The sequence below is a fragment of the Ornithorhynchus anatinus genome, chromosome 18 (genome assembly GCF_004115215.2).
Source record: "Ornithorhynchus anatinus isolate Pmale09 chromosome 18, mOrnAna1.pri.v4, whole genome shotgun sequence".
NCBI lineage: Eukaryota > Metazoa > Chordata > Mammalia > Monotremata > Ornithorhynchidae > Ornithorhynchus > Ornithorhynchus anatinus.
The window spans coordinates 16,020,302-16,047,340 of record NC_041745.1 but is presented as its reverse complement, the minus strand read 5'-3'; the positions used below and the strand labels follow the sequence as shown (position 1 = coordinate 16,047,340).

Here is a 27,039-nt window from a genome sequence, read left to right as displayed (position 1 = left end):
CCTGTGCCGGGGTCGACTCTCTGTGACCTCTTGTGTGTTTCTCTCTTTGTCTCAGGGGTGAAGAAAAGGACGAAAGTCATCAAGAACAATTTGAATCCCGTGTGGAACGAGGTGAGCTTCCCTCAGCCGTCCACCTCTTCAGCCGGCTGTTGCTCTCCCGTGGTCTCCCTGGGGTCTCCTTGGGGTCTCTCCAGGCCAAGGCTGGGGAGGGGGGCTGGTGTCCCTCTCTTGGTGAGTCTGTGAGGTTTGCCCACCCAGGGGCATGGCCCAGAAGCCAGTCACAGAGAGCCAAATCCCGCTGACTGGGCTTTGAAGCTCCCGGGCTACCATGTCCCCGCTGAGCCTCTGGGACCCTCACTCAGCCCCTTTCTCTTTCCAGGGCTTCGAGTGGGACCTGAAGGGGATCCCCTTGGACCTGAGCTCCGAGCTCCACGTGGTGGTGAAAGATCATGAGACGGTGGGAAGGAACAGGTGAGCTGGCGATGGGAATCTTCCCTGGCACTAATCCCCTCTTCGGGAAGGAAGGGCCAGGGGACAGAGCAGGGGTTGGAAGGAAGGAAGCAGAGGCCAGTGGCGGGAGAGGCGAGGATGGGGCACAGGGAATAGGTTGGCTGGATAGGAGCCAAGTGAAGAGTACAAGCCCGGGGATAGTGGAAAAGAGAGTGGATAAGTAGAGTATCGGAATGAGTGCCTTAAAGCTGAGGGGCAACCGTTAGAGGTTCTGTGGGAGTGGGGTCACGTGTGAAGAATGGCATTTTAGGAAAATGATATGGGCAGCCCAGTGAAATGCAGGCTGGAGGGGGAGAGACTGGAGGCAGAGAGGTCAGGGAGGAGGCTGGTGTGATAATCAAGGTGAAAAGTGGCAACCTGGTCCAGCGTGGTGGTCACTGGGATGGAGAGGCAGGGGGTGTTTCTGGAGATGTGATGCAGAACCGACAAAATTTGGTGACAATATGGTTTTCTCCCAACTGCTTAGTACCGTGCTCTGCACACAGTAAGCACTCAACAAATATGACTGACTGACAATGAATAAAAAGAGAAGAGTTGAGGTTAACTCCCAGGTTGTGGACTTGTGAGATGGGAAAGGTGGTGATGTGAGGGGAAAGTCAGGTGGAGGAGAGGATTTGGGCAGGAAGATGAGTTCTGTTTTAGACATGCTAACTTTGAAGTGTCGGCGGGCCATCCGAGTAGAGATGTCCCAGAGGCTAGAGAAAATGTGAGACTTCACTGAAGGAGAAAGTTGAGGGCTGGAGACGTAGATTTGGGAATCATTCATTCATTCAATCGTATTTATTGAGCGCTTACTGTGTGCAGAGCACAGTAGTAAGCTCTTGGGAGAGTATAATTCAGCAACAGAGACAATCCCTGCCCACAACGGCTCACAGTCTAGAAGTGGGGAGGCAGACGTCAGAACAAGTAAATGGGCATCAGTAGCATCAATAGGAACAAATAGAATTATAGATATATGTGCATCGTTAATAAAAAGAAATAGAAGTATAATGATAAATATGTACGTATATACACAAGCGCTGTGGGGCGGGGAGAAGGGTAGAGCAAAAGGGAGTGAAGGAGGAGCAGAGGAAATGGGGGGCTTAGTCTGGGAAGGCCTCCTGGAGCATAGAGATGGTAGTTGAAGCTGTGAGAGCGAATAAATTCTCCAAGGGAGTGGGCCTAGAAGGAGAATAGAAGGAAACCCAGAACTGAGCCTTGATGGACTTTTAAACTTAGGGATGAAGGCCATCCCTGTTATCCCGTCCCACACCCCTCTGCCCGCACCAGCCCCCGTCGGCTCACTCTCATCCAACCCCTCCCCACCCCTCGCACCGTCCCCTTCCCCTGCATCCCGCTCCCCCAAACCTCAGCCAAGCGTGGCCTTTGGAATCCCCCGGCTCCATCATGGGAAGGCTTCCCTTCGTCATTAACCCTTCCTGACCCAGTCACTGCTCCTCTTCATCATCACTGGCTCTCCTTAGATGACACCGTCTCCCCTGCTGCTCTCTCTAGAGGGGCCTCATCTTCACCCTTTCCCCAAGACTCACTGGGAACGGGGGAGGAGTCGTTTTCTTCTCGCTCCCAGTGCTGCTTCTGCACCATTCACCTCCCCCCATCTCTCTCTTCCCCTTCCTTCGAAGCCCATTTCACCCTCTTCCATCACCTGCTCCAGATACTCGTCATGGTCATCTACTGATCCCCAGGCCCCACCTCCAACTTTCTGAATCATTTTGATCTCTTTCTCACATTCTTTGTCTCTTTCTCCATCCCTTTAACCCTGAGGACCTCAATATTCACATAGTTGTTCCCGATGACACTTCCACTCTGCTATCACTCCTCAACTCCGCTGACTTCCTGCTTCACCGCACCTCACCCACTCACCAACTTGGACACACGCTCAATCTCTCCACTTCACCAGTTCCCTCTCCAGTGTTTTTTTCTCACTGCTTTCAAAAAGGCTCACGTCTTCCCTAATCTAAAAAAATCCTCCCTTGACCCCACGGCTCCCTCCAGTTAGCGCCCCATCTCCCTCCTACCATTCCTCTCCAAACTCCGTGAGCGAGTCGTCTACACCCGCTGTCTCAAGTTCCTCTCCTCCAATTCTTTCCTTGACTCCCTCCTTTCTCGCTTCCATCCCCTTCGCTCCACAGAAACTGCCCTCTCACGGGTCTCAGTAATCTCCTTGCCAAATCCCACAGCCTCTACTCCATCCTAATCCTTCTTGACCTCTCAGCTGCCTTTGACACTGTTGACAACCCCCTTCTCCTGGAAACATTATCCAACCTCAGCTTCACTGACATTGTCCTCCCCGTTCTCCTCTCTCTAGCCACTCATTCTCAGTCTCCTTAGCAGTCCCCTCTCTCCTCCCACCCCCTAACTGTGGGGGGTCCCTCAAGGTTCAGTTGTGGGTCCCCTTCTATTCTCCATCTACATCCACTCTGTTGGAGAACTCATTCATCCCATGGCTTCAACTTCCACTTCTATACAGATGACACCAAATGTACATCTCCAGCCTGATCCCTCTCTCCATCTCCGGTCTCGCATCTCCTCCTGCCTTCAAGACATCTCCACATGGATGTCCTCCCGTTACCTCAAACTAACAGGTCCGAAACCGAGCTCCTCATCTTCCCAACTAAACCCTGTCCTCCCCCGACTTTCCCATCACTGCAGACAGCACCAACAGCTCTCCTATCTCAGGAACCCATAACCTCGGCGTCATCCTTGACTCCTCTCTCATTCAACCCACATAGTCACCCATCACCAAATCCTGTCGGTCCCACCTCCACTACGTGGCTAAAATCCACCCTTTCCTCTCCATCCATATTGCTACCACGTTAATACAGTCACTCTTCCTATTCCCCTGTATTACTGCATCAGCCTCCTTGCTGACCCAGCCTCCTGTCTCTCCTCACTCCAGTCCATACTTTACTCTGCTACCCCGGATCATTTCTACAAAAACGTTCAGGAAACCTCCAGTGGTTGCCATCCACCTCCATATCAAACAAAAACTCCTCTCCACTGGCTTTGAAGCACTCCATCACTTTGCCCCCTCCTTCCTCACCTCGCTTCTCTCCTTCTACAACCCAGCCCTCACACTTCACTCCTCTGGGTGTTTACCTTTTCACTGTGCCTCGATCTCTCCCGCGTCGCTGCCGACCCTAGCCTATGTCCTGCCTCTGGCCCGAACGCCCTCCCTCTCTAATCCGGTAAACAGCCACTGTCCTTGGCTACAAAGCCTTATTGAAGGCCCATCCCCTCCAAGAGGCCTTCCCAGACTAAGCCCCACTTTTCCTCAAATCCCACTCACTTGAATTGCCCTGACTTCCTCGCTTTGCTCTTCCCCCCTCCCCCCAAAGCACTTATGTACTTCTCTTAATTTTATTTATCCTTTGCTCTTCCCCCTCCAGCCCCAAAGCCCTCTGTGACTTTATTATATTTATCGATGTATGTCTCCCGCACTCTAGACTGTGAGCTCGTTGTAGTCAGGAATGTCAATGTTTACTGTTTACTGACTTTCCCAGGGGCTTAGTACGGTGCTCTGCACACAGTAAGCACTCGATAAATAATATCAGAATGAACGAAACTTTATTCAACTTGGCTTCACCGACACTTTCCTCTCCTGGTTCTCCTCTTATCCTCTGGCAGCTCCGTTCTCAGTCTCTCACACCTTTGCCGCCCACCCCCAAACCGTGGGAGTACCTCAGTCTTCAGTTCTGGGTTCCTGCTGTTCGCCATCTACACCCACTCCCTCGGGGAACTCATCCGCTCCCGTGGTTGAAGCCACCGTGGATGGCTTCAACCGCCATCTCTATGAGATGATTCCCAAATCCAGCCCTGACCTCTCCCCCTCTCTACAGTCTCAATTTCCTCGTCCTTCAGGACATCTCTACTTGGATGTTTCTCCGACACCTCAATTTTAACATGTCCAAAACAGAATTTATCTTCCCACCCAAACCCTGTCCTCCCCGTGACTCTCCTTTCACTGTAGACAGCACCACTATCCCCCCATCTCACAAGCCCCAAACCTTGGCGTATCCTCGATTCATCTCTCTCGTTCAAACCACATATTCGTCTGTCACTAAATCCAGTGGGTTCAACCTTCACAACGTCGATAGAATCCTCCCTTTCCTCCCCATCCAAACCGCTATCATGTTAATCCAAGCACTTATCCTGTCCCGCCTTGATTACTGTATCAGCCTCTTTGCCGACCTCCCTGCCTTCTGTCTCTCCCCTCTCCAGTCCATACTTCATTCTGCTGCCTGGATCATTTTCTAAAAAACTTCAGCCCACTTTCCCCCGTTCCTCAAAACCTCCAGCGATTACCTATCCCCTCCGCATCAAACGAAAACTCCTGACATGGGCTTTAGAGCACTCATCATCTCTGCTCCTTCCTACCTCACCCTCCCTAATTTCCTATTTCAACACAGCCCACACGGTTCGCCCCTCTAACGCTAATTTACTCACTGTACCTCGATCTCATCTATCTTGCCACCGACGCCTCACCCATAACTTGCCTCTGGTGGGGAACGCCCTCCCTCTCCTCACCTTTAAAGCTTTATTGCAGGCCCATCCTCCAAGAGGCCTTCCCCGACTAAGCCCTCATTTCTCTTCTCCCGCTCCTTTTGGCTTTGCCCTTCACTTGCTTTTGCTCCCTTTATTCACTTATATACAGAGCTTAATTTATTTATATTACCGTCAGCCTCCCCACTCTAGCTGTAAGCCTGCATGGACAGGGAATGTATCTACCAACTCCGTTGTACTCTCCCAAATTAGTGCGTGTACTTCCGAAAGCTGAGGAGCGCGTGAAAGAGATTAGAATGAACAGCCAGAGAATAGGAGAACCAGAGAGCAGTGTCAGAAAGCGGCATGCCGCTGTACTGGAAAGATCATGGCCTGGGAGTCGAGGGACCTGGGTCCTTAATCTTGGTTTCAATTTTGTTGGGTTTCACTTACTTCTCTGCGCTACAGTTTCCTTAACTGTAAAATGGGGATTAAATCCTACTCCTTCCTACTATTGTAAGCCCCATGTAGACAGGGCTGTGTCCACCTGATAATTTGACCTACCCCAGCGCTCAGCATGGTGCACGAGTAGTAAGTGGCTTAACAAATACCATATAAAAAAGCCAAGCTTAGATAATTCCAGGAGTAGTTGACAGTGTTGAAGGCAGCGAGAGGCTGAGGAGAATTAGGATGGAGTAGAGGCCTTGAGACTTGGCCAAGGAAGATCATTGGCACCTGGAGAGGCGGGGTCTCAGAGAGTGAAAGGGCGGAAGCCCATTGTGAGTCAAGAAGAGTCGGAGAAAGGAGCAGCAAGGCAGTGGGTGTGCTTCAACCCGTTCGAGGATGTGGACAGGAATGGGAAAGGAGGTGGGCCAGTGGGCCCAGTGAGCTTTTGGATGTTTGTAAGGCAGTGAGAAGGAAGCACACGAGAGAGAGGTAGTGGCCTGAAGACGGCGATATGGAGGAAGAGTGGCCTGCAAGTGATTTTCTTAGTGAGAGGGATGGATCAGGAGTAGGTGCAGGGGTAGAATTTGGAAACAGAGGCAGGAGGTCCTCTCTTGGGGGTTGGCTGAGAGGGCTGAAGAAGAGTGGATGTGAGGTGGGAAGAGGGGAAGGAAAAACACTCGGGCCTGCGTTTTTAAGGCAAGCCGATTCGTCAGTCGGTCGGTTATATTTACTGAGCACTTACTGTGTGCAGAGCACTGTACTAAGCACTAGGGAGAGCAGTATAGCATAAACAGTCACATTCCCTGCCCACATTGATTTCCTATTAATCAGTGGTATTTATGAAATGCTTACTCTGTGCAGAGTGCTATGCAAAGCATTTAGGAGAGTATAATGCCCCAGAGTCGGTAGATGCAGTCCCTGTCATTCATTCATATTTATTAGGCACTTACTGGTGCAGAGCACTGTACTAAGCGCTTGGGAAAGTACAATAAACAGTGACGTTCCCCGTCCACAATGAGTTCACAATCTAGAGGGGGACAGAAAGACATCGATACAAATAAATAAAATTACAGATATATACAGAAGTGCTGTAGGGTTGAGTGGTGCGGGAGAAGTCCAAAGGAAGCAAGTCAAGACCACGCAGAAGGGAGTGGGAGATGAGGAAAAGTGGGGCTCAGTCTGGGAAGGCCTCTTGGAGGAGATGGGCTTTGAAGTGGGAGAGGGTAATTGTCAGATTTGAGTAAGGGGATTGTTCCAGGCCAGCGGCAGGACATGGGCCAGGGTTCAGCGACGAGGCAGGCGAGATGGAGGCAAAGTGAGAAGGTGGGTACTCCCTGAGCGAAGTATGCGGGCTGGGTTGTAGAAGGAGAGAAGCGAGGTGAGTGAGGTAGGAGGGGGCAAGATGATGGACTGCTTTCAAGTCAGTGGTGAGTTTTTGTTCGATATGGAAGTGGATAGGCAACCACCGGAGATTTTTGAGGATGGCGGGTGACATATCCCGAACGTTTTTATAGAAAGATGGTCCGGGCAGTGGAGTAAAGTATGGACTGGAGTGGGGAGAGACGGGAGGTCGGGAGGTCGGCAGGGAGGCTGATACAGCAATCTAGGTCGGATAGGATGAGTGATGAGTATTAATGTGGCAGTATGTGGAGAGGAAAGGGCAGAGCTTCTCTAGGATCTTACGGTCTAAACATTTGGCAGGGTCTTTGGGGACAAGAGGAGGGGGAGATGGTGTCCACGGGGGCTTCGGGAGGGGTTGAAGACCTGAAATGGTTGATGGGGGCAGTGGGTGTGAGAGTCAATCAGGTTCCAGGAGAGCAGAACCTGCAGAAAGATGGCTTTGCGGGTGGGGGTTGTGCAGTAATAATAATAACGGTGATACTTGTTAAACGCTTACTATGTGCCAAGCACTGTACTAAGTGCTGAGGTAGTTACAAGATCATCAGGTTGGACACAGTCCCTGCCCCACGTGGGGCTCACAGTGTAAGTGAGAAGCAGGGTGGCTCGGTGGAAAGAGCGGGAGTCAGAGGTCGTGGGTTCTAATCCCGGCTCTGCCGCTCATCAGCTGTGTGACTTTGGGCAAGTCGCTTAACTTCTCTGGGCCTCAGTTACCTCATCTGGAAAATGGGGATTAAGACTGCGAGCCCCACGTGGGACGGCATAATTACCTCGGATCTACTCGCGCTTAGAACACTGCTTGGCACATAGTAAGCATTTAACAAATACCAAAATTATTATTATTAAGTGGAAGGGACAACAGGGATTGAATTTTACAGATTAGGAAACTGAGGCCCAGAGAGGTTTTGGTTTTTTGTTAATGGTATTTGTTAAGCGTGTACTATGTGCCGAGCACTGTTCTAAGCACTGGGGTAGTTAGAAGGTGATCCTGTTGGACACAGTCTGCGTCTTACACAGGGCTCACGGTCTTTATCCCCATTTTACAGATGAGGTGACTGTGGCCCAGAGAAGTTAAATGACTCTCTCGATATCACACAGCAGGCAAGAGGCAGAGTTGGGATTAGAACCTGGTTCCTTCGATTTACAGGCCATGCTGTTTCCCTTAGTGTGGGAGAGGGTTGGAAGAAGCCCCATCCCCTCCTTCACACAGCCCCCCCAAACCCTCCAATCCCCCCACTGGGAAATGTGTTGTGGAAAATCTCCACCCTCCATTCATCCAGAGCGGACTGGACTCTCTCTGTCTCTCTCTTGCTGTCCCTCTGACTTGGGGCAAGTCACCTCATGTCCCCAATCGGTCTGAAAACTTCGGATTCTAATCGCAAAACAACTGTAAAATTGCATCTTCGGGGCAGTGTTGGAGGCTGTGGCCAGGCTGGGTGTCTGGGAAACGTCCCGCCCTCTCTGAAGCGTCCCACCGGCCGGTCGTCCCCTGCCTGCCAGCTGCTTCCCGGCCGGGCGTCTCGGTTGGGAACCGGGGTCAGCTGGAGGCCAGCGACTCTCTGAGTCCACGGGGGCTGTTCGGGAGGGAGGAGGTGGGCGGATATCCGAGGAGAGGGAGAGGGAGACAGAGACAGAGAGAAAAAAGGAGTAAGAAAGGCAGAAAGGCAGGTGTATCTCTGCTGGATGGAATCGAGAGATGAGAGAGGACCCAGTTTGGAGGAGGTGCCTGCAGGACAGCTGATTGTACTGGGCAAATACCCAGCTCACCCCCTAGGCTCTTGGAGCTCCCATTCTGATGTTGTATATATATTCAGCTGTCCTTTGTGTTTGAAGAAGACACCACTGGAGGTGAAGTTCACCTGTGATTATGTGCCTGGCCGTGGAGGCCAGTGCGGAATCCACACAGGAAGGCGGAGTTGTGATTAACGTTTGCAAGCGCCTGGTGCTGTTTTCTCTTCTGCCTCCTTGTCTCTTGTTCCTTAGAAAGGTTTTGCTCCAGGAGACCCACTCCCTTCTTGATGAGGCAGGTGCCATGCAGCTCTGTCCTCAGCCAATGACTCTCCGTTTTCACTGGGAAGCAACGGCATCATCTGAGGCTTTGTTTTAGAGAAGCAGCGTGGCTCAGTGGAAAGAGCACGGGCTTTGGAGTCAGGGCTCATGAGTTCGAATCCCAGCTCTGCCACTTGTCGGCTGTGTGACTGTGGGCGAGTCACTTAACTTCTCTGGGCCTCAGTTCCCTCATCTGTAAAATGGGGATTAAGACTGTGAGCCCCACGTGGGACAACCCGATTCCCCTATGTTTACCCCAGCGCTTAGAACAGTGCTCGGCACATAGTAAGCGCTTAACAAATACCAACATTATTTACTATGTCCTGAAGTCACCTTCTCCGCACTCCACGCTTTCGGTTTCCCAGTTTCAGTCCTCCACACAGCAGCCGTTTGCTTGTCCTGCTGACACTCATTCTCTTCCTGCGTCCCACCCAGGGTAGAGTATACACATCCTTATTTACTCCTTTGACGATCAGGCAATGATATTTCAATTAATTGTATTTAAGCTCGTCACGGGCAGGGAACGGCTCTACCGACTCAATGTTGTATCATCCTCTCCCAAACGCTTAGCCCAGTGCTCTGCACAGAGTAAGTTTTCAGCAGATACGATCGATCGCTAACACCATCGGCGATGTGTAATCGGTGGGTCTAGTTGGCGATGGAGAACAGCTAGGACGGGGTGCCTCGCCTCTGACCGGCCAGCCACGCAGTCTCAGGATCCTGATGAACTTTTCAGCGCAGCGAGATTTGCTCAGTAGCTTCCAGAGACCGCATCTGCTGACGGCATCCAATGATCTAGTAAGATCTGTGAAAACTGTGTCGAATTCCTGGGTGTTCCCTGCATTTTTCCGGCGTCCGACGCGCGGCAAAATCGTCTCTTCCGAGCCATTCCACGTGGCGATTTTGGGGTCCACTGGGTCAGTGGAATTCTTTCCTAGATGCTGGCTAAGATCCTTCTGGGGACGCAGAGGGGTGAGACTCCTCAGTCCAGTGACTGCGATCTGATCTTTTCGCCTTTCTTCTTGAAAAGAGTGATGAAGGTGGCTTCTTTGCGATCCTGTGGCATCGGTCAATGAATAAACGGTATTTACTGAGCACTTACTGTGTACCGAGCTCTATCCCAAGCACTTGGGGAAGTATGTATTGGGAAGCAGTCGGTCAGTCAATCGTATTTATTGAGCACTTACTGTGTGCAGAGCACCGTACTGAACGCTTGGGAGACTACAATATAACAATAAACAGACACGTTCCCTGACCACAATGAGTTTACAGTCTATAGGGGGAGGCAGACATTAATATAAATAAGTAAACGACGGATATAATTAATAAATTGGCTTGTCTTATGCTGTCACTCCCAGCATCCCTCCCAGAAAGCCCCGCCTCTCCCTGCAATCGTTCTGGTAGTGGATTCACCGAGTTTTCTTGGTAAAAATTTGGAAGTGATTTACCCTTGTCCACTTCCGCGCAGTGAACTCGAGTCTCCGCCCTCGACTCTCTCCCGTGCCGCTGCTGCCCAGCCGATGGCCTTCCACTCGCTAGCCGCTGTCCAGCTAGGAATGGAATGGGTCCGCCTCAGCTTGACTCTCCCTCCCGTAGCCGAGACTGGTAGAGGACTGGAAACTCTCCAGGTGCCGTCCTGAGAGGGTAATTAATAAATCACAGATATAATAAACTACAGATATGGAGTTACAGACGGATAAACAGTTTGGCCTTGTGGATGAAGCCCGGGGCTGGGAGGCAGAGGACCTGGATTCTAATCCTGGCTCCGTCACTTGCCTGCTGTGTGACCTTGGGCAAGTCACCTAACTTCTCTGTGCCTCAGTTCCGTCATTTGCAAAATGGGGATTCAATACCATTTTCCCTCCTACTTAAGACTGTGAGCTCTACATAGGATCTAATGATCTTGTACCTACCTCACCATGTAGTCCAGTGCTTGGCACATAGGAAGTGCTTAACAATAGCACTATATTATTATGATTATCGTTATCTTTAATTGATTTGGGGAGTTTTTTTCAGCAGGTCTGCAGTGATGTCATGCAGAGTTGCTTGTGGGTATCTTCATTTTCCAGAAGCGATTGCAATAAGCTGTTTTGGTGGTTGGAGGCCCGTTTTCGCCCCTGCCTTCCCTCTGGCCTGAATCTCTCTCCCCTTTCACATGCGACAGACCCCTGCTCTCCCCACCTTCGAAACCTCACTAAAACCACATCTCCTCCAAGAGGCCTTCCCTGATTTAAGCCCTCATTTACCCTAATAATTATGGTATCTGTTAAGCACTTACTCTGCCAGGCACTGTATTACATGCTGGGGTGGGCACGAGCAAATGAGATTGGACGCAGTTCCTGTTCCAGTCCCTGTCTCGCAGTCTTCGTCCCCATTTTACAGATGAGCTAACTGAGGCCCGGAGAAGTGAAGCGACTTGCCCAAGGCCTTACAGCATACAAGTGGCAGAGCCGGGATTAGAACCCATGCCCTTCTAACTCCCAGGCCCGTTCTCTATCCACCACGCCGTGCTGCCTCCTGCTTCACCCTCCCTTCTGGGTCGCCTATGCACATGGGTCTCTGGCCCTTACGCACTTTTATTTTCACCTCTCCCCCACAGCACTCATCTACAAAGCCGTCTACCGTTTATTTCAATGTCTGAACCCCGCTCTAGACCGTAAGCTTCTTGTGGGCAGGAATCGTGTGTACCAACTCTGTTATATTGGCCTCTCCCAATTGCTCAGTGCACACCGTGAGCGCTCTGCGCACAATAAGCCCTCAATAAATGCAATTGATTGAGCGATTCAGGGAACGTCCAAGCGGCGCTGCCTCTTCATTGACCGATATTCTGGCCAACACGGTCATGTGGGACATTTCTGGAGCAGATACGAGACATCCCACCATCGGTAGGACTTGTGTGTGAATTGGTTTTCATTAATGGTGAGGGTTTGCGCTGAACCCTCCGCGCTCTCTCTTACCTGAAGCTAGCAAGCTGGTCAGTTAGAGTCCGGGTGCGGTCTCCGGCTGCGGTTCGGGGTGACCCCCTCTGCCCTCGCAGCCGCCGACCCCGTTGTACCCGCACCCGGTTTGTAGAGCATCGTTGAGCGAGGTGCTCACGTCTGCCGGAACGGTCATCGGGTTCTCCCTCGGAAAACCGGCCGCGGCCGCGGCCGTGGATCGGAATGCCTGCTCCTGCCGCTTCCCTCAGCCAGTGCCCACCGCCCCCAGAGACCCTAGGACCCGGGGACCGCTCTCGAAGGTTGGCTCTGTAGCACATCAGAAATGGGGGGATGGAAGCGTTTAGGCCAGAGGGAGGTTGAGGGGGGCACTTTGTTGAACGGGAGATTTCTGTTCAGTGATCACTCGCGTATGGATGGGGAATGCGTACCGACTGTGTTGTAGTGTACTCTTCATTCACTCATTCAGTAGTATTTATTGAGCCCTTACTATGTGCAGAGCACTGTACTAAGCGCTTGGAATGAACAAGTCGGCAACAGAGAGAGACAGTCCCTGCCGTTTGACGGGCTTACGGTCTAATCGGGGGAGACGGGCAGACGAGAACGATGGCAATAAATAGAGTCAAGGGGAAGAACATCTCACAAAAACAGTGGCAACTAAATAGAATCCGGGTTAAACAAAATAAATAGGGTGATAAAGATATACACAGTCGATATATATATATATATATACAGTGTACTCTCCCAAATGCTTAGGGCAGTGCTCCGCACATAAATACTTTTGATTGATTGAGTGATAACCAGAGTGATAGTCTTTATTTTTTTTTAATTTTTAAATTTCATTTATGACATTATTTGTCAAGCGCTTTACCATGTGTCAGACATTGTTCTAAGCACTGGAGTAGACGCAAGTTAATTAGGTTGGACACAGTCCCTGTCCCGCATGGAGCTCACAGGCTAAGTAGGAGGGAGAACAGGAGAACTGAAGCACAGAGAAGTAAAGTGAATTGCCCAAGGTCACAAAGCAAGCAGTCGGAGGAGCCGGGATTAGCAGATCGTCCGATTTCCCGGTCTGTACTTTTTCCAGCGGGCCATGCTGCTTCCCTAAGCACTAAACAGACACCATTAAAAGAAATAGAATTGCCGTCCCTTGGCAAACCGCTGTGTACTTGAAGAACATCCAGAAAACTTTCTTGCCGCAGTCTAACTATGTTAGGCCCCTGCAGTTTTGCTGTAAGGGAGGGGAGTGCTAGAGAATATCTGGCAGACCACCGTTCTTATCATTTTCAAAGCCTGAGTGAAATCACATCTCCTCCAGGAAGCCTTCCCTGATTAATTTATCATCCCTCCCAACCGTATTTCCCTCCCTACTACTCACCCAAGTGCTTAAGTCCGCACCTCCTAAGCACTTGAATTCTCACCCCACTTTCACCCTCACAGCACGTGGGTGCGCATGGGTGAATCAGAAGGTCATAGGTTCTAATTCTGGCTCTGCCACGTGTCTGCTGTAAGTCACTTGGGCAAGTCACTTCACCTCTTTGGGCCACAGTTCCCTCGTCTGTAAAATGGGGATTGAGACTGTGAGCCCCATGTAGGACAGGGACTGTATCCAGCTGGATTTGCTTGTACCCACCCCAAAGCTTAGTTCAGTGCTTGGCACATAGTAAGCGCTTAAAAAAGACCACAATTATTATTCATTCATTCATTCATTCAATAGTATTTACTGAGCGCTTACTATGTGCACAACACTGCACTAAGTGCTTGGAAAGTACAATTCGGCAACGGATAGAGACAACCTCTGCCCAAAGACGGGCTCACAGTCTAGACGGGGGAGATAGCAAAGCAAAATTGAACAAAACAAGACAACATCAACAAGATAAATAGAATCAAGGAGATATACATCTCATTAACAAAATAAATAGGGTAATAAATAATATTTACAAATGAGCACAGTGTTGAGGGGAGGGGAAGGGGGAAGAGCAGAGGGTGGGAGGGGGAGCAGAGGGAAAGGGGGCGGGCTCAGTATCACTGAGAAGCAGCATGGTGAAGTGGCTGGGCCCGGGAGTCAAAAGATCATGGGTTTTAATCCCAGCTCTGCCACTTGCCTGCTGGGTGACCTGGGCAAGTCACTTCACTTCTCTGGGCCTAAGTTCCCTTATCTGTAAAATGGAGATCGAGACTGTGAGCCCCATGTGGGACAGAGACTCCGTCCAACCCGATTTGCTTGTTAACACCCCAGCACCTAGTACAGTGCCTGGCACGTAAGTATGCGCTTAGCAAATACCACAGTTATTTATATTTGGTCCCTTCCTTTACTTGTAATTTATTTTAGTGTCTGTCTCCCCGCCTAGAAAGGATGATCTTCAAGGGCAAGGATAGGTCTACTTAGCCAGTATATGCTCCCAAGCACTTAGTACAGTGCTCTGCACAGAGAGAGAGCCTCAGTGAAACCCCTCGGTGGATCGCTAAGCGCACGTCGCAGTCAATTGGAGGGTCCCCGTGGGCCCAAGGCCCAGTGAAGTGTCGAGGCTGGATCGTGGCCGGTCCACCCTCCCTCCTTTCTAGGGCTCCCCGGGTAGGGCGTTCCTGGGCGGGGAGCCGGGTTGGGGGGGTCTTCTCTGTTCTGGGGACCCCCGCCGGCCTTTCATGCCTGCTTCCCCGGGGGTTTTTGGGATTTGGGACCCCAGGATGTTTGCTCCTCCAAGAAGGGCTCGGTTTCTCCGTGGGTCTCTGGCCACCAGCATCCTCTGGGTACCAGCAAGAGGAGCGTTTGCCGGACGGTAAACAGAACGGAGAGGGAGGGTTGCCTTCTCCAGCTACAAACACGAAGGCCGCATAGAGGCTGGGAGCCAGCAGTGAAGGGGGTCATTTATTTATATTGTATTCACTCATGTCTCTCTGGGACTTCCCCAGTTCCTTTTCCTTCCCCTCTTCACCCCCCAGCCCCCTTCTCTGTCTCTATTATTTCCCTATTCTCCCTCTCCCTTCCTCTCTGACAGATACATAAATTAGCTATATACAGATATATATTCACAGAGTGAGAGGGGGGAGAATAGGTTTTGATTCCTCATTTTATAGGTGAGGAAGCTGAGGTCCAGAGAAGTGAAGTGATTTCTTTAAAGTCACAGAGCAGGCAAGCGGCAAGGCCGGGATTAAAACCCATGTCCTCTGAGATCCAGGTCCATGCTCTTTCCACCAGGCCTTGCCTCTCTTTTTCCTCTTTTCTCTAGCCCTGTCCCTACTTCCCCTACACCCCACACATCCCCCCAACCTCTTCCCTCCGGGACCGTGCCGGTTCTGGTTTTAGAAAGACAGAGCGGAGGCCCGGGAGATGGGAGAGGGGCCCGATCTTTCGGGAGGGAGTGGGGGGCCGAGATGGGTGGAAAGAGGAGGGGATCGGGCAAAGACACTTCGTCTGGGGGAGGCTGGAATCTGACCTTTGCTTTCTCCTCACGGCTCTGAATGCCTGGAAGGTGGAGAGTGGGGGGTGGCCCGTGGTCCCCGCTGGAGCCTCACCGTGGGCGGGAAGGCGGGCAGCTTCTCCAGCCCGGGTTGGCAGTCCTATTCTCCGGCCACTCTCGTGGAGATGAACAACCACCCACCTCCCCTGCCAGTAGGTTCCCAAACCTACCACTTCAGCCAGACTATTACTCTCCCCACATTCAAAATCTTATTCATTCATTCCCTCAATAGTATTTATTGAGCGCTTACTATGGGCAGAGCACTGTACTAAGTGCTTGGAGTGAACAAATCGGTAACAGATAGAGACAGTCCCTGCCCTTTGACGGGTTTACAGTCTAATCGGGGGAGAACAGTCTAATCGGGGGAGATTGAAGGCACATCTCCTCCAAGGGACCTTCCCTGACTAAACCCTCACTTCCCCTTCTCTCACTCCTTTCTGTGTCACCGTTGCTTTAGATTTGCACCCTTTATTCACCCCTCCCTCAGTCCCTCAGCACTTATGGATACAGCTGAAATTTATTTGTTTATATTAACGTCTCCCCACCACACTGTAACCTCTTTGTGGGCAGGGAACATGTCTACCAACTCTATTACATTGTATCCTCCCAAGCGCTTAGTAAGGTGATCTGCACACAGTAAGCGCTCAATAAATTTGACTGATTGAGCGATTGATCGATCTCTTCCGTTTCTGTAGTCTCGCATCTCCTCGTGCGCCTCTTGGGCATCTCTTTCTGAATGTCCCGCGAGCTCGCCCTCTAGGGTGGTAAACTCACTGTGGGCAGGAAATGTGTCCGTTCTATTGTTCTACTGTGCTTTCCCGTGCGCTTAATAATAATGATAATAATCATGGTATTTGTTAAGCGCTTACTATGTGCCAGGCACTGTACTAAGTGCCGGAGGGGTTACAAGCAAATTGAGTTGGACACAGTCCCTATCCCATGTAAGGCTCGCGGTCTCAATCCCCATTTTACAGATGAGGGAACTGAGGGGCAGAGAAGTGAAGTGGCTTACCCAAGGTCACACAGCGGACGAGTGGTGGAGTCGGGATTAGAACCCATGACCTCCCGATTCCCCGGCCTGTGCGCTATCCACTATTCCATGTTGCTTCTCTGCATACGGTAAGCACTCGCTAGGTACAGTTGACTGCCCGACACCTCAAGCTCAGCAGGCCCAAAACTGAACTCTTGTCCTCCCTCCCAAATCCTCTGTCATACTCCAACACTAGTGATAATTGTGATTGTTAAGTGCTTACTACGTACTAAGCACCCTGTCGAGCGCTAGGGTGGACACCAGATAATCAGGTCGGACCCGGTCCCTGTCCCACGTGGGGCCCACAGTCTAAGGGTGAAGGAGGTGGGTGCTGGGGGGGAGTAACTGGAGTTTGGCATTTTCCAGGATTTTGGTTATTGGGGTCTCCCTGCCCGCTGAGGGGACTGGGAACTGGCAACCTTGGAGACAATCCTGCAGGACAAAGTGCAAATCAATCAATCAGTAGTATTTATTGAGTGCTTACCGTGTGCAGAACACTGTACTGAGCATTTGGGAAAGCGCAATACACCGGAGTGGGTAGATACGTTCAATTCCCACAAGGAACTTACAGTCTGGAGAGGGAGACAGACATTAAAACAAATCACGCATATGCATTTAAGTGCCGTGGGGGCTGAGCGTATGGGGCTCCCCCTTGAATTCACCTCTCGCCTCTCCACTGTCCCCCGGCTCTCCAAACCCAGAATGCCACCTCTGCTGTCTCCCCCAGGGCTCCAACCCCACCTCTTGTCTTTCCCCTCTGCCTGCTTCCACCCATCGCACCCCCCGGTCTGCCCGCTGCACTCCCCCTGCCCGATTTCCTCCGCCCTGGCCCCACCACATGTGTTCCAAGGACACGGCAGGGCGTGTTTTCCACACACTGGGTCCCCACATTTCACAGGTCGAGGGGGCCAGTTCTCTCATAAAGCTGGCCCCGGGGAGCCCTGGCCTCACGGTCACTTGAGCGGGGTGTGTGTCCGGAGAGGGGTGCAGCTTTGCCCGCCACTCCCCTTGTTGTTTCTGCCCGTCTCAGAAGCCCGTGGTCTTTCCGTTCCAAAGGCTCCGGCAAATTCTGTTTTGCCACAGTCTTCGGGCTGCAGGAAATTCCAGCACTTCCAAATGTATCTCCTTCCCGTGCCCGAGCTGGAGAGGGACTAAACCTAATTTTAAGTTCAGCCGGATCCCATTCTGGAGTGAACGCTGCCGGGAATAAACCTGGCCCAGTCCCCAGGGGGTGGGGAGAGGGGCCAGGGCAGGGGTGGGAAGAGCGAGAACGGGGTCAATCGATCGGTGATATTTATAGAGCACTTACGGTGTGCAGAGAACTGTACCAAGCGAAGGATGAGCTGAGGGTAATCCGAGACTGTTGTTTCTCTCTCTGCTCTCTTCAGGCTCGCTCCTCCATTCGACGGGGGTCCAGGCAGAGGGCGCTGACCTAACCCATCCATCAATAGATCAATCGATCAATATTTGAACACTGTGTGCAGAAAACTGTATTGAACTTTTGAAAAGAGTTCAACAGACCTTGCCGACATAATCCCTGCCCTCAAGGAACTCACAGTCCAGCAGAGGAGATGGACTAATTTTCAGATGGGCGATAAGAGGACGAAAGGAAAGGTTTCATCATTTCTCCTTCTCCCTCTCTATCTAAATCTTTCGAGAGAGAGAGAAAGGAGAAGAGAGAGAGAGATGACTAAATGACTAAGAGCTTAAGTAGTAGGGCCTGTAAGTCAATACGTACAGAAATAGTACAGCCGGTTGGAAATACATATGCGTGCAGTGAGACCAGAAGAGTTGAGGCGGGGATCTGGAGGACTGTAACCCGAAGTAGGAGCTTGGCCTAGTGGAAAGAGCATGGGCCCGGGAGTCGGAAGACCCGGGTTCCAATTCTGGCTTCTCCCCTTGCCTGCCGTGGGATACTTGGCAAATCATTTCACTTTCCTGGACCTCAGTTTTCTCAACTGTAAAAATGGGGTTCAATGCCAGTTCTCCCTCCCTTCTTAGACTGTGACCCCATGTGGGACAGGGACTGTTTCCAGCCTGATTATCTTGTCTCTACCCCAGCACTTGGAACACTGCCTGATACATATTAAGTGCTTAACAAATACAATAATAACAATGATGATGATGATGATATTTAATAATAATGATAACTGGGGGGAGACGGAAGCCGGTTCAAATCTTAGAGGAGACATGATCTCGGAGGGGCTTTGAAGATGGGAAGAGCAGTGGTCTGGCAGATGTGCTGGGGGAGAAATTTCCAGGCAGCAGGGAGGACGAGAGCAAGGAGTCAATGGTGAGAAAGACCAGACTGAAATTCAGTGAGTAGGTTGGGTTGAGAGCAGAGAAGTGCGCGAGCTGGAGGGTGGTGGGGGAGGAACGAAGATAAGAGGTGCCGGAGGGCCGACTGAGCATCTTAAACCCGGTAGTGAGGAGTTTCCGTTTGGTGTGTATGTGGAGGGGTGAGCACTGGAGGTTTTTGAGAAGTGGAGAAACCTGTGCAGAACGTCATTTCAGAGAAATGGCTTGGGCAGCAGAGTGAAATAGGGACTGGAAGGGGAAGAGGCTGGAGACGGAGAGTTCGGCGAGGAGGCTGATGCAGTAATTGAGGCAGGATAGGACAAGTGCTTGGACCAGAAGGGTTGTAGCTTGGATGGGGAAGGAAGGTATGGATCTCGGAGATGTTACAGAAGAAGAACGGACAGGATTTGGCGGTAAGCTTGCTGTGGGCAGGAAACTTGTCTACCGACTCTATTTTATTGTACTCGCCCAAGCGTTTAGTACAGTTCTCGGCACACAATAAGCACTCAATAAATACCACTGGTGATGACGACGATGGTGACGATGATGAATGGCTCGTGGGGAGGATCCCGGGGCTGTTTTTTCCCCGGCAGGAGATGATGGGACTTGAGAGGAGTGGGGAGCCATGCACTGCCTTGTGACCTCCAACCCCGGAACCACTCCGCCCCATGTCTGCCAGGCCCCTGCAGGGGTTGATTGCCCAGCGCAGTCCAAGCTGGGGCTGAGGCCTGGATAGGCCTCACCGTGTCTACCACCTTCCTTCATTAGTTCATTTCTTCATATTTATTGAGATCTTACTGTGTGCAGAGCACTATGCTAAGCACTTGGGAGAGCACGATACGGCAATAAACGGTCACATTCTCGGCCCATATCGAGCTTCACATTCCCCTTCCCCTTCCCCCTGCTGCCTGCTATTTTCCAATATCACCTCCTCCAGGAAGCCCTCCGCAAATCCCCAGCCTGGCAGCAACCTTGTATCTCCCCCCCCCCCCCGTCCCTCTGGCTACCTCTGGCTCAGTCTGCCTGTGTGTCTGTGCTGGGTCCCCATCAGACCGTGGTGTCTCGGTTGCTCTGTGGCCCCCTCAAGCACCTGGTCAAGTGCTCTGTCCCTGTGGCCTTCGGGAAAGACGTGAGGCTGATTGACATGTCCAGGAGCTGCCCTCTGGGTCCAGATTTGGGGAAGGAAACTGGGGGCGGGGGCTGCTCCGTCCCCCTCCCGCAGTCCATCAGTGGTGACGGAGGCATCGGGGGACTGTTAGGGGACCCCGAGGAGGTGTCTAGGCCTTGAGTTTTCTTGTGGGCCCCGCTGTCCCAGCCGATGCCGGCCTAAACTCGGCTCTAGTGTCTCGCTGACCCCCGGGACCCCCCGTGCTGGCCAGTCTGGGCCAGGCTGTGAAAGATGGGGGGGGGGTGAAGGCAGGAAAGAGATTGGGTGTGGATCTTCCTGGGGTGTGTCCATCCTCGGGCACCAGCGATCGGGCGGAAACGCAGCCTCGGGAAGCCCGTCCGGTGGGGTGGAACTGGGGGGAGAGATGCGTCAGCACCACAAAGCGAGAGTCGGCCGGAGACACCGCAGCGGCCTGTCCCGGAACACAGCGTCCTGGAGGGTCTTGGACGCAGGAGCTGGGACCGGGGATTGGTCAGGAGGGGGAGGGCTCTCTTTCCTCCCTTCTGATGGTGACTTGCCACCTCACCCACGCACTGTTTCCTCCCATTGTCCCCTCCGGATTTTCCAGGAATTTTCACTGGCCTGAGTGGGCAGGGTGAGCCGGCCGAGCTCTCGGTCCAGCAGTGTGCGGTGGGGGGGGGGGCCTGGGGGGGAGTGGCGGGGCCAGGCCAAGGAATGGTGGACACTGGGGCCAGGGGAGATGTGAGTCTGCAGAGAGGGAGAGAGGTCGGGGATGGAGAGGGAGATTTGGGAGTCATCTCCGTGGAGACAGGAGTTGAAGCTGAGGGAGTGAATGAATTCTACGGGGGAGGGATAGAAGGGACCCAGAACTGAGCCTTGAGGGACCCCCACAGTTAGAGGGAGGGAGGCAGAGGAGGAGCCCGCGAAAGCGACTGAGAAAGGAGAGTCAAGGGTATGGGACAGTCCATGCTGAGTCTGGTTCTCCATCCACTCTCCTGGAGAGCTCATTCACTCCCATGGCTTCATCTACCATTTCCAGGCAGGTGACACCCAAATCCACATCTCCAGGCCTGATCTCTCTCCCTCTCTGCAGTCTCACATTTCATTCATTCATTCGATCGTAGTTATTAAGCACTTACTTGTGTGCAGAACACTGTGCTACGCGCTTGGGAAAGTACACTGCAACAATAGAGAGTCCCCGCCCACAATGAGCTCACAGTTTTGGGGATGGAGAAGGACATCAATACAAATTAATAAAATCACAGATATACACGTCAGTGTTATGCGGCTGGGAAGGGGGGAAGAGCAGAGGGTGCGAGTTAGGGCAACTCAGAAGGGAGTAAGAGATGAGGAAATGTGGGGGTTAGTCTGGGAAGGCCTCTTGGAGGAGGCTTTGAATGGGGTGGACAGTGATTGTCTGGCGGATTTGAGGAGGGAGGGCATCCCAGGCCAGGGATGGGCCGGGGTTGGATGCGAGATAAGGCGTCTCCTGCTTCAAGACATCTTTTCTTGGATTTCTCGCCACCACCTCCAACTTAATGTGTCTAAAACAGAGCTCCTTATCTTCCCACCCAAATCCCGTCCTTTCCCTGACTTTCCCTGACTGGGCTTAGAACAGTGCTTGGCACATAATGCTCACCAAATACCTCCAGGATTATTATTATTGTTAGTTCAGCGAACGAAACCCGTGATTCACCTCTTCGGATGCAGCCACACTCGACCACTAGGAACCTCAAAATTGTTTTGCATTCTGGGGGCCCTGGCTCGTCACTATTTCAAATAGCGGTGAAATGTGTTAATGTCACTTTCTCCTGTGGGAACATCGGAAAGCACTCGGAGTTTCACGTAGTACAGGGGCTTATCTGAACAGCCATCTCGGCTCACCCCCACTTTGCTTCCTCCTCTTCCCCCTCCCGGTTGTTCCCGGCTCACCCGTTTGCCCATTCATTCAATCGTATTTATCGAACACTCCTCGGCAGAGCACCGTACTAAGCTCTTGGCAGAGTACAAAATAGCAATAAACAGACATATTCCCTGCCCACAACGAGCTTACACTCTTGAGGGGAAGACAGACATTCATATAAATAAATAAATTACCGATATGTATGTAAGTGCTGGGAGGTTGGGAAGGGAGATGAATAAAGAGAGGAAGTCAAAGGGACAAAGAAAGGAGTGGGAGAAGAGGAACGGAGGACTTAGTCAGGGAAGGCCTCTCGGAGGAGATGGGTCTTCAATAAAGGGGGAGAGTCATTGTCTGTCGGATATGAAGAGGGAGGGCGTTCCAGGCCAGGGGCGGGTCACGGGCAAGAGGTTGGTTGAGACTGAGGTACAGAGAGTAGGTTAGCATTAGAGGAGCGAAAGACGCGGGCTGAGTTGCGATAGGAGAGTAGCGAGGTGAGGTAGGAGGGGGCAAGATGATTGAGTGTTTTAAAGCCAATGGTGAGGAGTTTTTGTTTGATGCAGAGGAGGATGGGCAACCACTGGAGTTTCTTGGGGAGTGGGGAAACATGTCCTGAATGTTTCTGTGGAAAAATGATCTGGGCAGCAGAGTGAAGTATGGAGCGGAGTGGGGAGAGACAGGAGGCGGGGAGGTCAGCAAGGAGGTTGATGCAGTAATCAGGGCATGATAGGATAAGCGTTAGTATTAATGGGGTAGCATTCTGGATGGAGAGGAAAGGGTGGATCTTAGCTGTGTTGTCAAGGTGGGACTGACAGGATTTAGTGACGGATCGATTATGTGGGTTGAATGAGGGAGAGGGGTCAAGGATAACGCCGAAGTCACAGGCTTGTGAGACAGGAAGGACGGCGGTGCCGTCTACTGGGACGGGAGAGTCGGGGGAGGATGTTTTTTGGATGGGAAGATAAGGAGTTCAGTTTTGGACATGTTGAGCTTGAGTCGACAGGAGGATGGTCAAGTAGAGATGCCTTGAAGGCAAGAGGAAACGTGAGACTGCCGAGGGGGAAAGAGCTGGGGCGGAGATGTAGATTTGGGTATCATAATAGTAATAATAATGATGGTATTTGTTAAGCGCTTACTATGTGCAGAGCACTGTTCTGAGCGCTGGGTAGACACAGGGGAATCAGGTTGTCCCACGTGGGGCTCACAGTCTTAATCCCCATTTTACAGATGAGGTAACTGAGGCCCAGAGAAGTGAAGTGACTTGCCCACAGTCCCACAGCTGACAAGTGGCAGAGCCGGGATTCGAACCCATGGCCTCTGACCCCAAAGCCCGGGCTCTTGCCACTGAGCCATGCTGCTTATCATCCGCCCAGGGGTTGCAGTTGAAGCCATGGGAGTGAATGAGTTCTCCAAGGGAATGGATGTAAGATGGAAAATAGAAGGGGACCCAGAACTGAACCTTGAGGGACCCCCATAGTTAGGACTTTCTCCTCCCCCTCCCCGTAGTTCCCAGCTCACCCCCATTCTGCTGGTTTTTCTTCCGTTTCCCTGTCATCCCCAGCTCACCCCAGCTCTGCATTCCTATTGGCTTTCTTTTGTTCATTAATGAATTGATTAATTCATTCATATTTATTGAGTGCCCTCTGCGTGCAGAGCACTGTTCTAACAGCTTGGGAAAGTACAACAATAAACAGTGACATTCCCTGCCCACAGCAGTCTGGGCCTCTCACGGTTGTCCCCAGCTCACCCCCACTCTGCTTCTTTCTAATAGTAATAATAATAATGGTGGTATTTGTTAAGTGTTACTACGTGCCAGGCACTGTACTAAGAGCTGGGGTGGACACAGGCAAATTGGGTTGGACACAGTCCCTGTCCCACGTGGGACTCACAGTCTCAATCCCCATTTTCTGATGAGGGAACTGAGGCGCAGAGAAGAGAAATGACTTGCCCAAGATCACATAGCAGACAAGTGGCGAAGCCGGAATTAGAACCCATGACCTCCTGACTCCCAGACCTGTGCTGTATCCCCCTCGCCATGCCTTCCCCTCCTCTTCCCGGTTGTCCCCGGCTCACCGCAGGTCTGCTTCTTCCTCTTTCCTCTCACAGTGGTCTCCGGCTTGCCCCCACTCTGCTTCTTCCTCTTTTCCCTCCTGGGCATCCCTGGATCTCTCCGACTCTGCTTCTCCGTCTTCTCCTCCCTGCAGGTTCCTGGGTGAAGCCCGAGTGGGTCTGCGAGACGTCCTCAGCTCCCCAAGTTTGTCTGCCAGCTACAACGCACCCCTGCTTGATGCCCAGAAACAGCACACGGGGGTAAGCGCGTGCCGAGCGGTGACCAGCCGACATCAATTTTTTTTTTTAAGTGGAATCTGTTAAGCACTTACTGTGTGCTAAGCGCTGTTTTAAGCGTTGGGGGAGATACAAAGTAATCAGTTTGGACACAGTCCCTGTTTCACGTGGGACTCACACTCTTAATCCCCATTTTATAGATGAGGGAAATGAGGCACAGGGAGTTGAGTGACTTGCCCAGGAGACGAGTGGCAGAGTAGGGATTAGAACCCATGTCCTTCTGACTCCCAAGCCTGTGCTCTTGACACTAGGCCGTGCCGTATCAATTCTTGATATTTACCGGGCGCTTACTATGTGCAGAGCACTATGCTAAGCCCTTGAGATAGAAGGCACATCTCCTCCGAGAGGTCTTCCCTGACCAAGCCCCCCTTTCCTCTCCTCCCATTCCCTTCTGGGTCACCCTGACTTGCTCCCTTTTTTCATCCCTCCCTCCCGACTCCACAGGACTTATATACATATCTGTAATTTATATATTTATGTTGACATCTGTCTCCTCTCTCGACTGCAAACTCGTTGCGGGCAGGGAATGTGTCTGTTTATGATTGTATTGTACTCTCCCAAGCGCTTAGTACACCGTTCAGAGCCCAGTAGGGGCTCGATAAATACGATTGAGTGAGTGAATGAATGAGAGCACAATACAGCGGAATAAGCAGACGTGATCCTCGACCATAACGCGCTTACAGTCTAGAGATGAGCCAGGGTCAGAGGAGGCCGATCCCGAGAAGTGGTGTGGCCCAGCGGAAAGAGCAGCGTGGGACCTGGGCTCCCATCCTGGCTCTGCCATTTGCCTGCCTTGTGACCTTGGTCAAGTCGCTCGACCTCTCTGGTCCTCAGACTCCTCATCTGTAAAATGGGGCGTAAACTCTTATACTGGGAGCCCTGTGTGGGAGAGGGACCGTGTCTGACCTGCCCCAGTGCTTAGCATCATGGTTGGCGTACGGTGACGGCGTGCCGTCGTCAAATACCTTCGAGTCGTTCCCGTCCCATGGTGACTCCTCGGACACATCTCGCCAGATGGTTCCGTTTTCATCTACAGTCGTTCTGGACTGTTTTCATAGAGTTTTCTTGGTAAAAAACGCTGAAATGGTTTTTCCCTTGCCTTCTTCCGTGCAGTGAAAACTTGAGTCTCTGCCGTTCGACGTGGCGTAGTAGGGAGGGAGCGTGGCAGAGCGGATAGAACAAGGGCCTGGGAGTCAGAAGCTTGTGGGTTCTAAACCCAGCTCCGCCACTTGTCTGCTGTGTGACCTTGAGCAAGTCACTTCACTTCTTTGTGTTTTCTCATCCGTAAAATGGGGATTGAGGCCCCGCCCATGGGACCGGGACTGTGTCCGACCCGATTTACTTGTACCATCCCAGTGCTTAGTACGGTGCCCGGCACACGCGAGCACGTCGGATTGTCTCGTCCTATACCGTCGAGTCATTTCCGACCCGCAGCGACACCACGGACACATCTCTCCCAGAGGTCCCCGCTCTCCATCCGCGGTCGATCCGGGATAGTTTTCTTGGTAAAAACACGGAAGTGCCAGAATTATCATGATCAACATTTTGGTCACTCGATCATCCTCCTTCGACTCTTTCCCCTGCCGCCGCGGCCCGGCACAGGTGAATCAACTTTGACGCTTCGGCTTAGACCTTTCCGTTACGGGAAACCCGGACGAGAGAACGCGTATCTCTCGGTGGCGCAGCTCTAAGCTTCCTCAGCGTACGGAAACTCTCCCGCCACGATAAGGCACTGACTCGCAGGAGAGAATAAGGGCTTAGCAAAATACCGAAAAAGAGGAACAAGGAGGAGGTGGGTTGGCCTGAGGTCCCAGGTGTTGGGGGGAAGGGAGAGGCTTGACGTCCGCAGGACTCAGGGGGGTTTCTGCTGCCGTAGGTGACCGAGACTGGATCCGGGGGGCTGAGCTGGGCGCCGCGAGGAGCGTGGCAGAGACGGCGCGGACCCTGCCTTGACCTCGAGGGGTCCGAAACCTAGATGGGGGAGCCGGGATGGGGGAGCCGGGGCGGACCCAGGTGGGCAGAAGGCCCTGCAGAAGTGACAGAAGCCCAGAACAGCAACGGGTGTCAGGACCGCAGAACCCCCGAGGCCTAGAGGAGGCTGAAGCCGGGGCCGGGAGGCGCCGGGACGGCGCGGAGGGCTTCATCCGTTCATTCGGTCGTATTTACTGTGTGCTTACTGCGTGCAGAGCGCTGCGCTAAGCACTTTGTAGAGCAGAGCATGGCAGGATAATAGTAGAAGGGGTCAGGGAAGATTCCCGGGTGATCCTTGGCACGAATCCTGTGGTCGGGAAAGTTTCAGGCTGATGCCGTGTCAGGGTTCTGTCCTCTGCCTTGGGTCTTTCCCTTCTAAATCTGGAACAGTGGACAGAGCACGGGCCTGGGAGTCTAAAGGCCTTGGGTTCTGATTCCGACTCCGCCGCTTGTCTGCTGTGTGACCCTGGGCAGGTCACTGCACTTCTCTGTGCCTCAGTTATCTCGTCTGTAAAATGGGGATTGAGACTGTGAGCCCCACGTGGGACAAGGATCGTCTCTCTTTATTGCTGAATTGTACTTTCCAAGCACACCGTAAATGCTCAGTAAATACGATCGAATGAATGAATGAATGGCAAGGGACGGTGTCCAACCCGATTTGCTTGTATCCGCCCCAGCGCTTAGCCCGGTGTCTTGTATATAGTAAGCACTTTACAAATACCATAATTATAATACTACTACTAATAATTATTATTATTATTAACAATCAATAGGCACATTCCCTCCCCACAGCAAGCTCACAGTCTAGAGGGGGAGACAGGCACCGGTATAAATAAATAAATCACAGATATGGACGTAAATGCTCTGGTGCGGGGCGGGGAGGATAAATCAAGGGAGCAAGTCAGGGCAGTCAGAAGGGAGTGGGAGAAGAGGAAAGGAGGGCTTAGTCAGGGAAGGCCTCTTGGAGGAGATGTGCTTTCAATAAAGCTTCTGTTTATTGCTGTATTGTACTTTCCCAAACGCTTAGCACAGTGCTCTGCACACAGTAAGCGCTTAATAAATGCGACTGAATGGAAACGAAT

The 27,039-nt window shown here is 52.0% G+C and overlaps 1 protein-coding gene across 18 annotated transcripts in view; it reads left to right on the top strand.

Annotated features, from left to right (window-relative positions):
* The window catches only part of DYSF (dysferlin), a 168,494-nt gene that overhangs the window by 18,264 nt on the left and 123,191 nt on the right, over positions 1 to 27,039 (top strand). For all 18 annotated transcript variants that reach the window (XM_029083182.2, XM_029083189.2, XM_029083178.2 and 15 more), the window contains exons 2-4: positions 56 to 111; positions 380 to 471; positions 23,845 to 23,950. In XM_029083182.2, the coding sequence (XP_028939015.1) occupies positions 56 to 111; positions 380 to 471; positions 23,845 to 23,950 (254 nt within the window). The remainder of the gene's footprint in view (positions 1 to 55; positions 112 to 379; positions 472 to 23,844; positions 23,951 to 27,039) is intronic.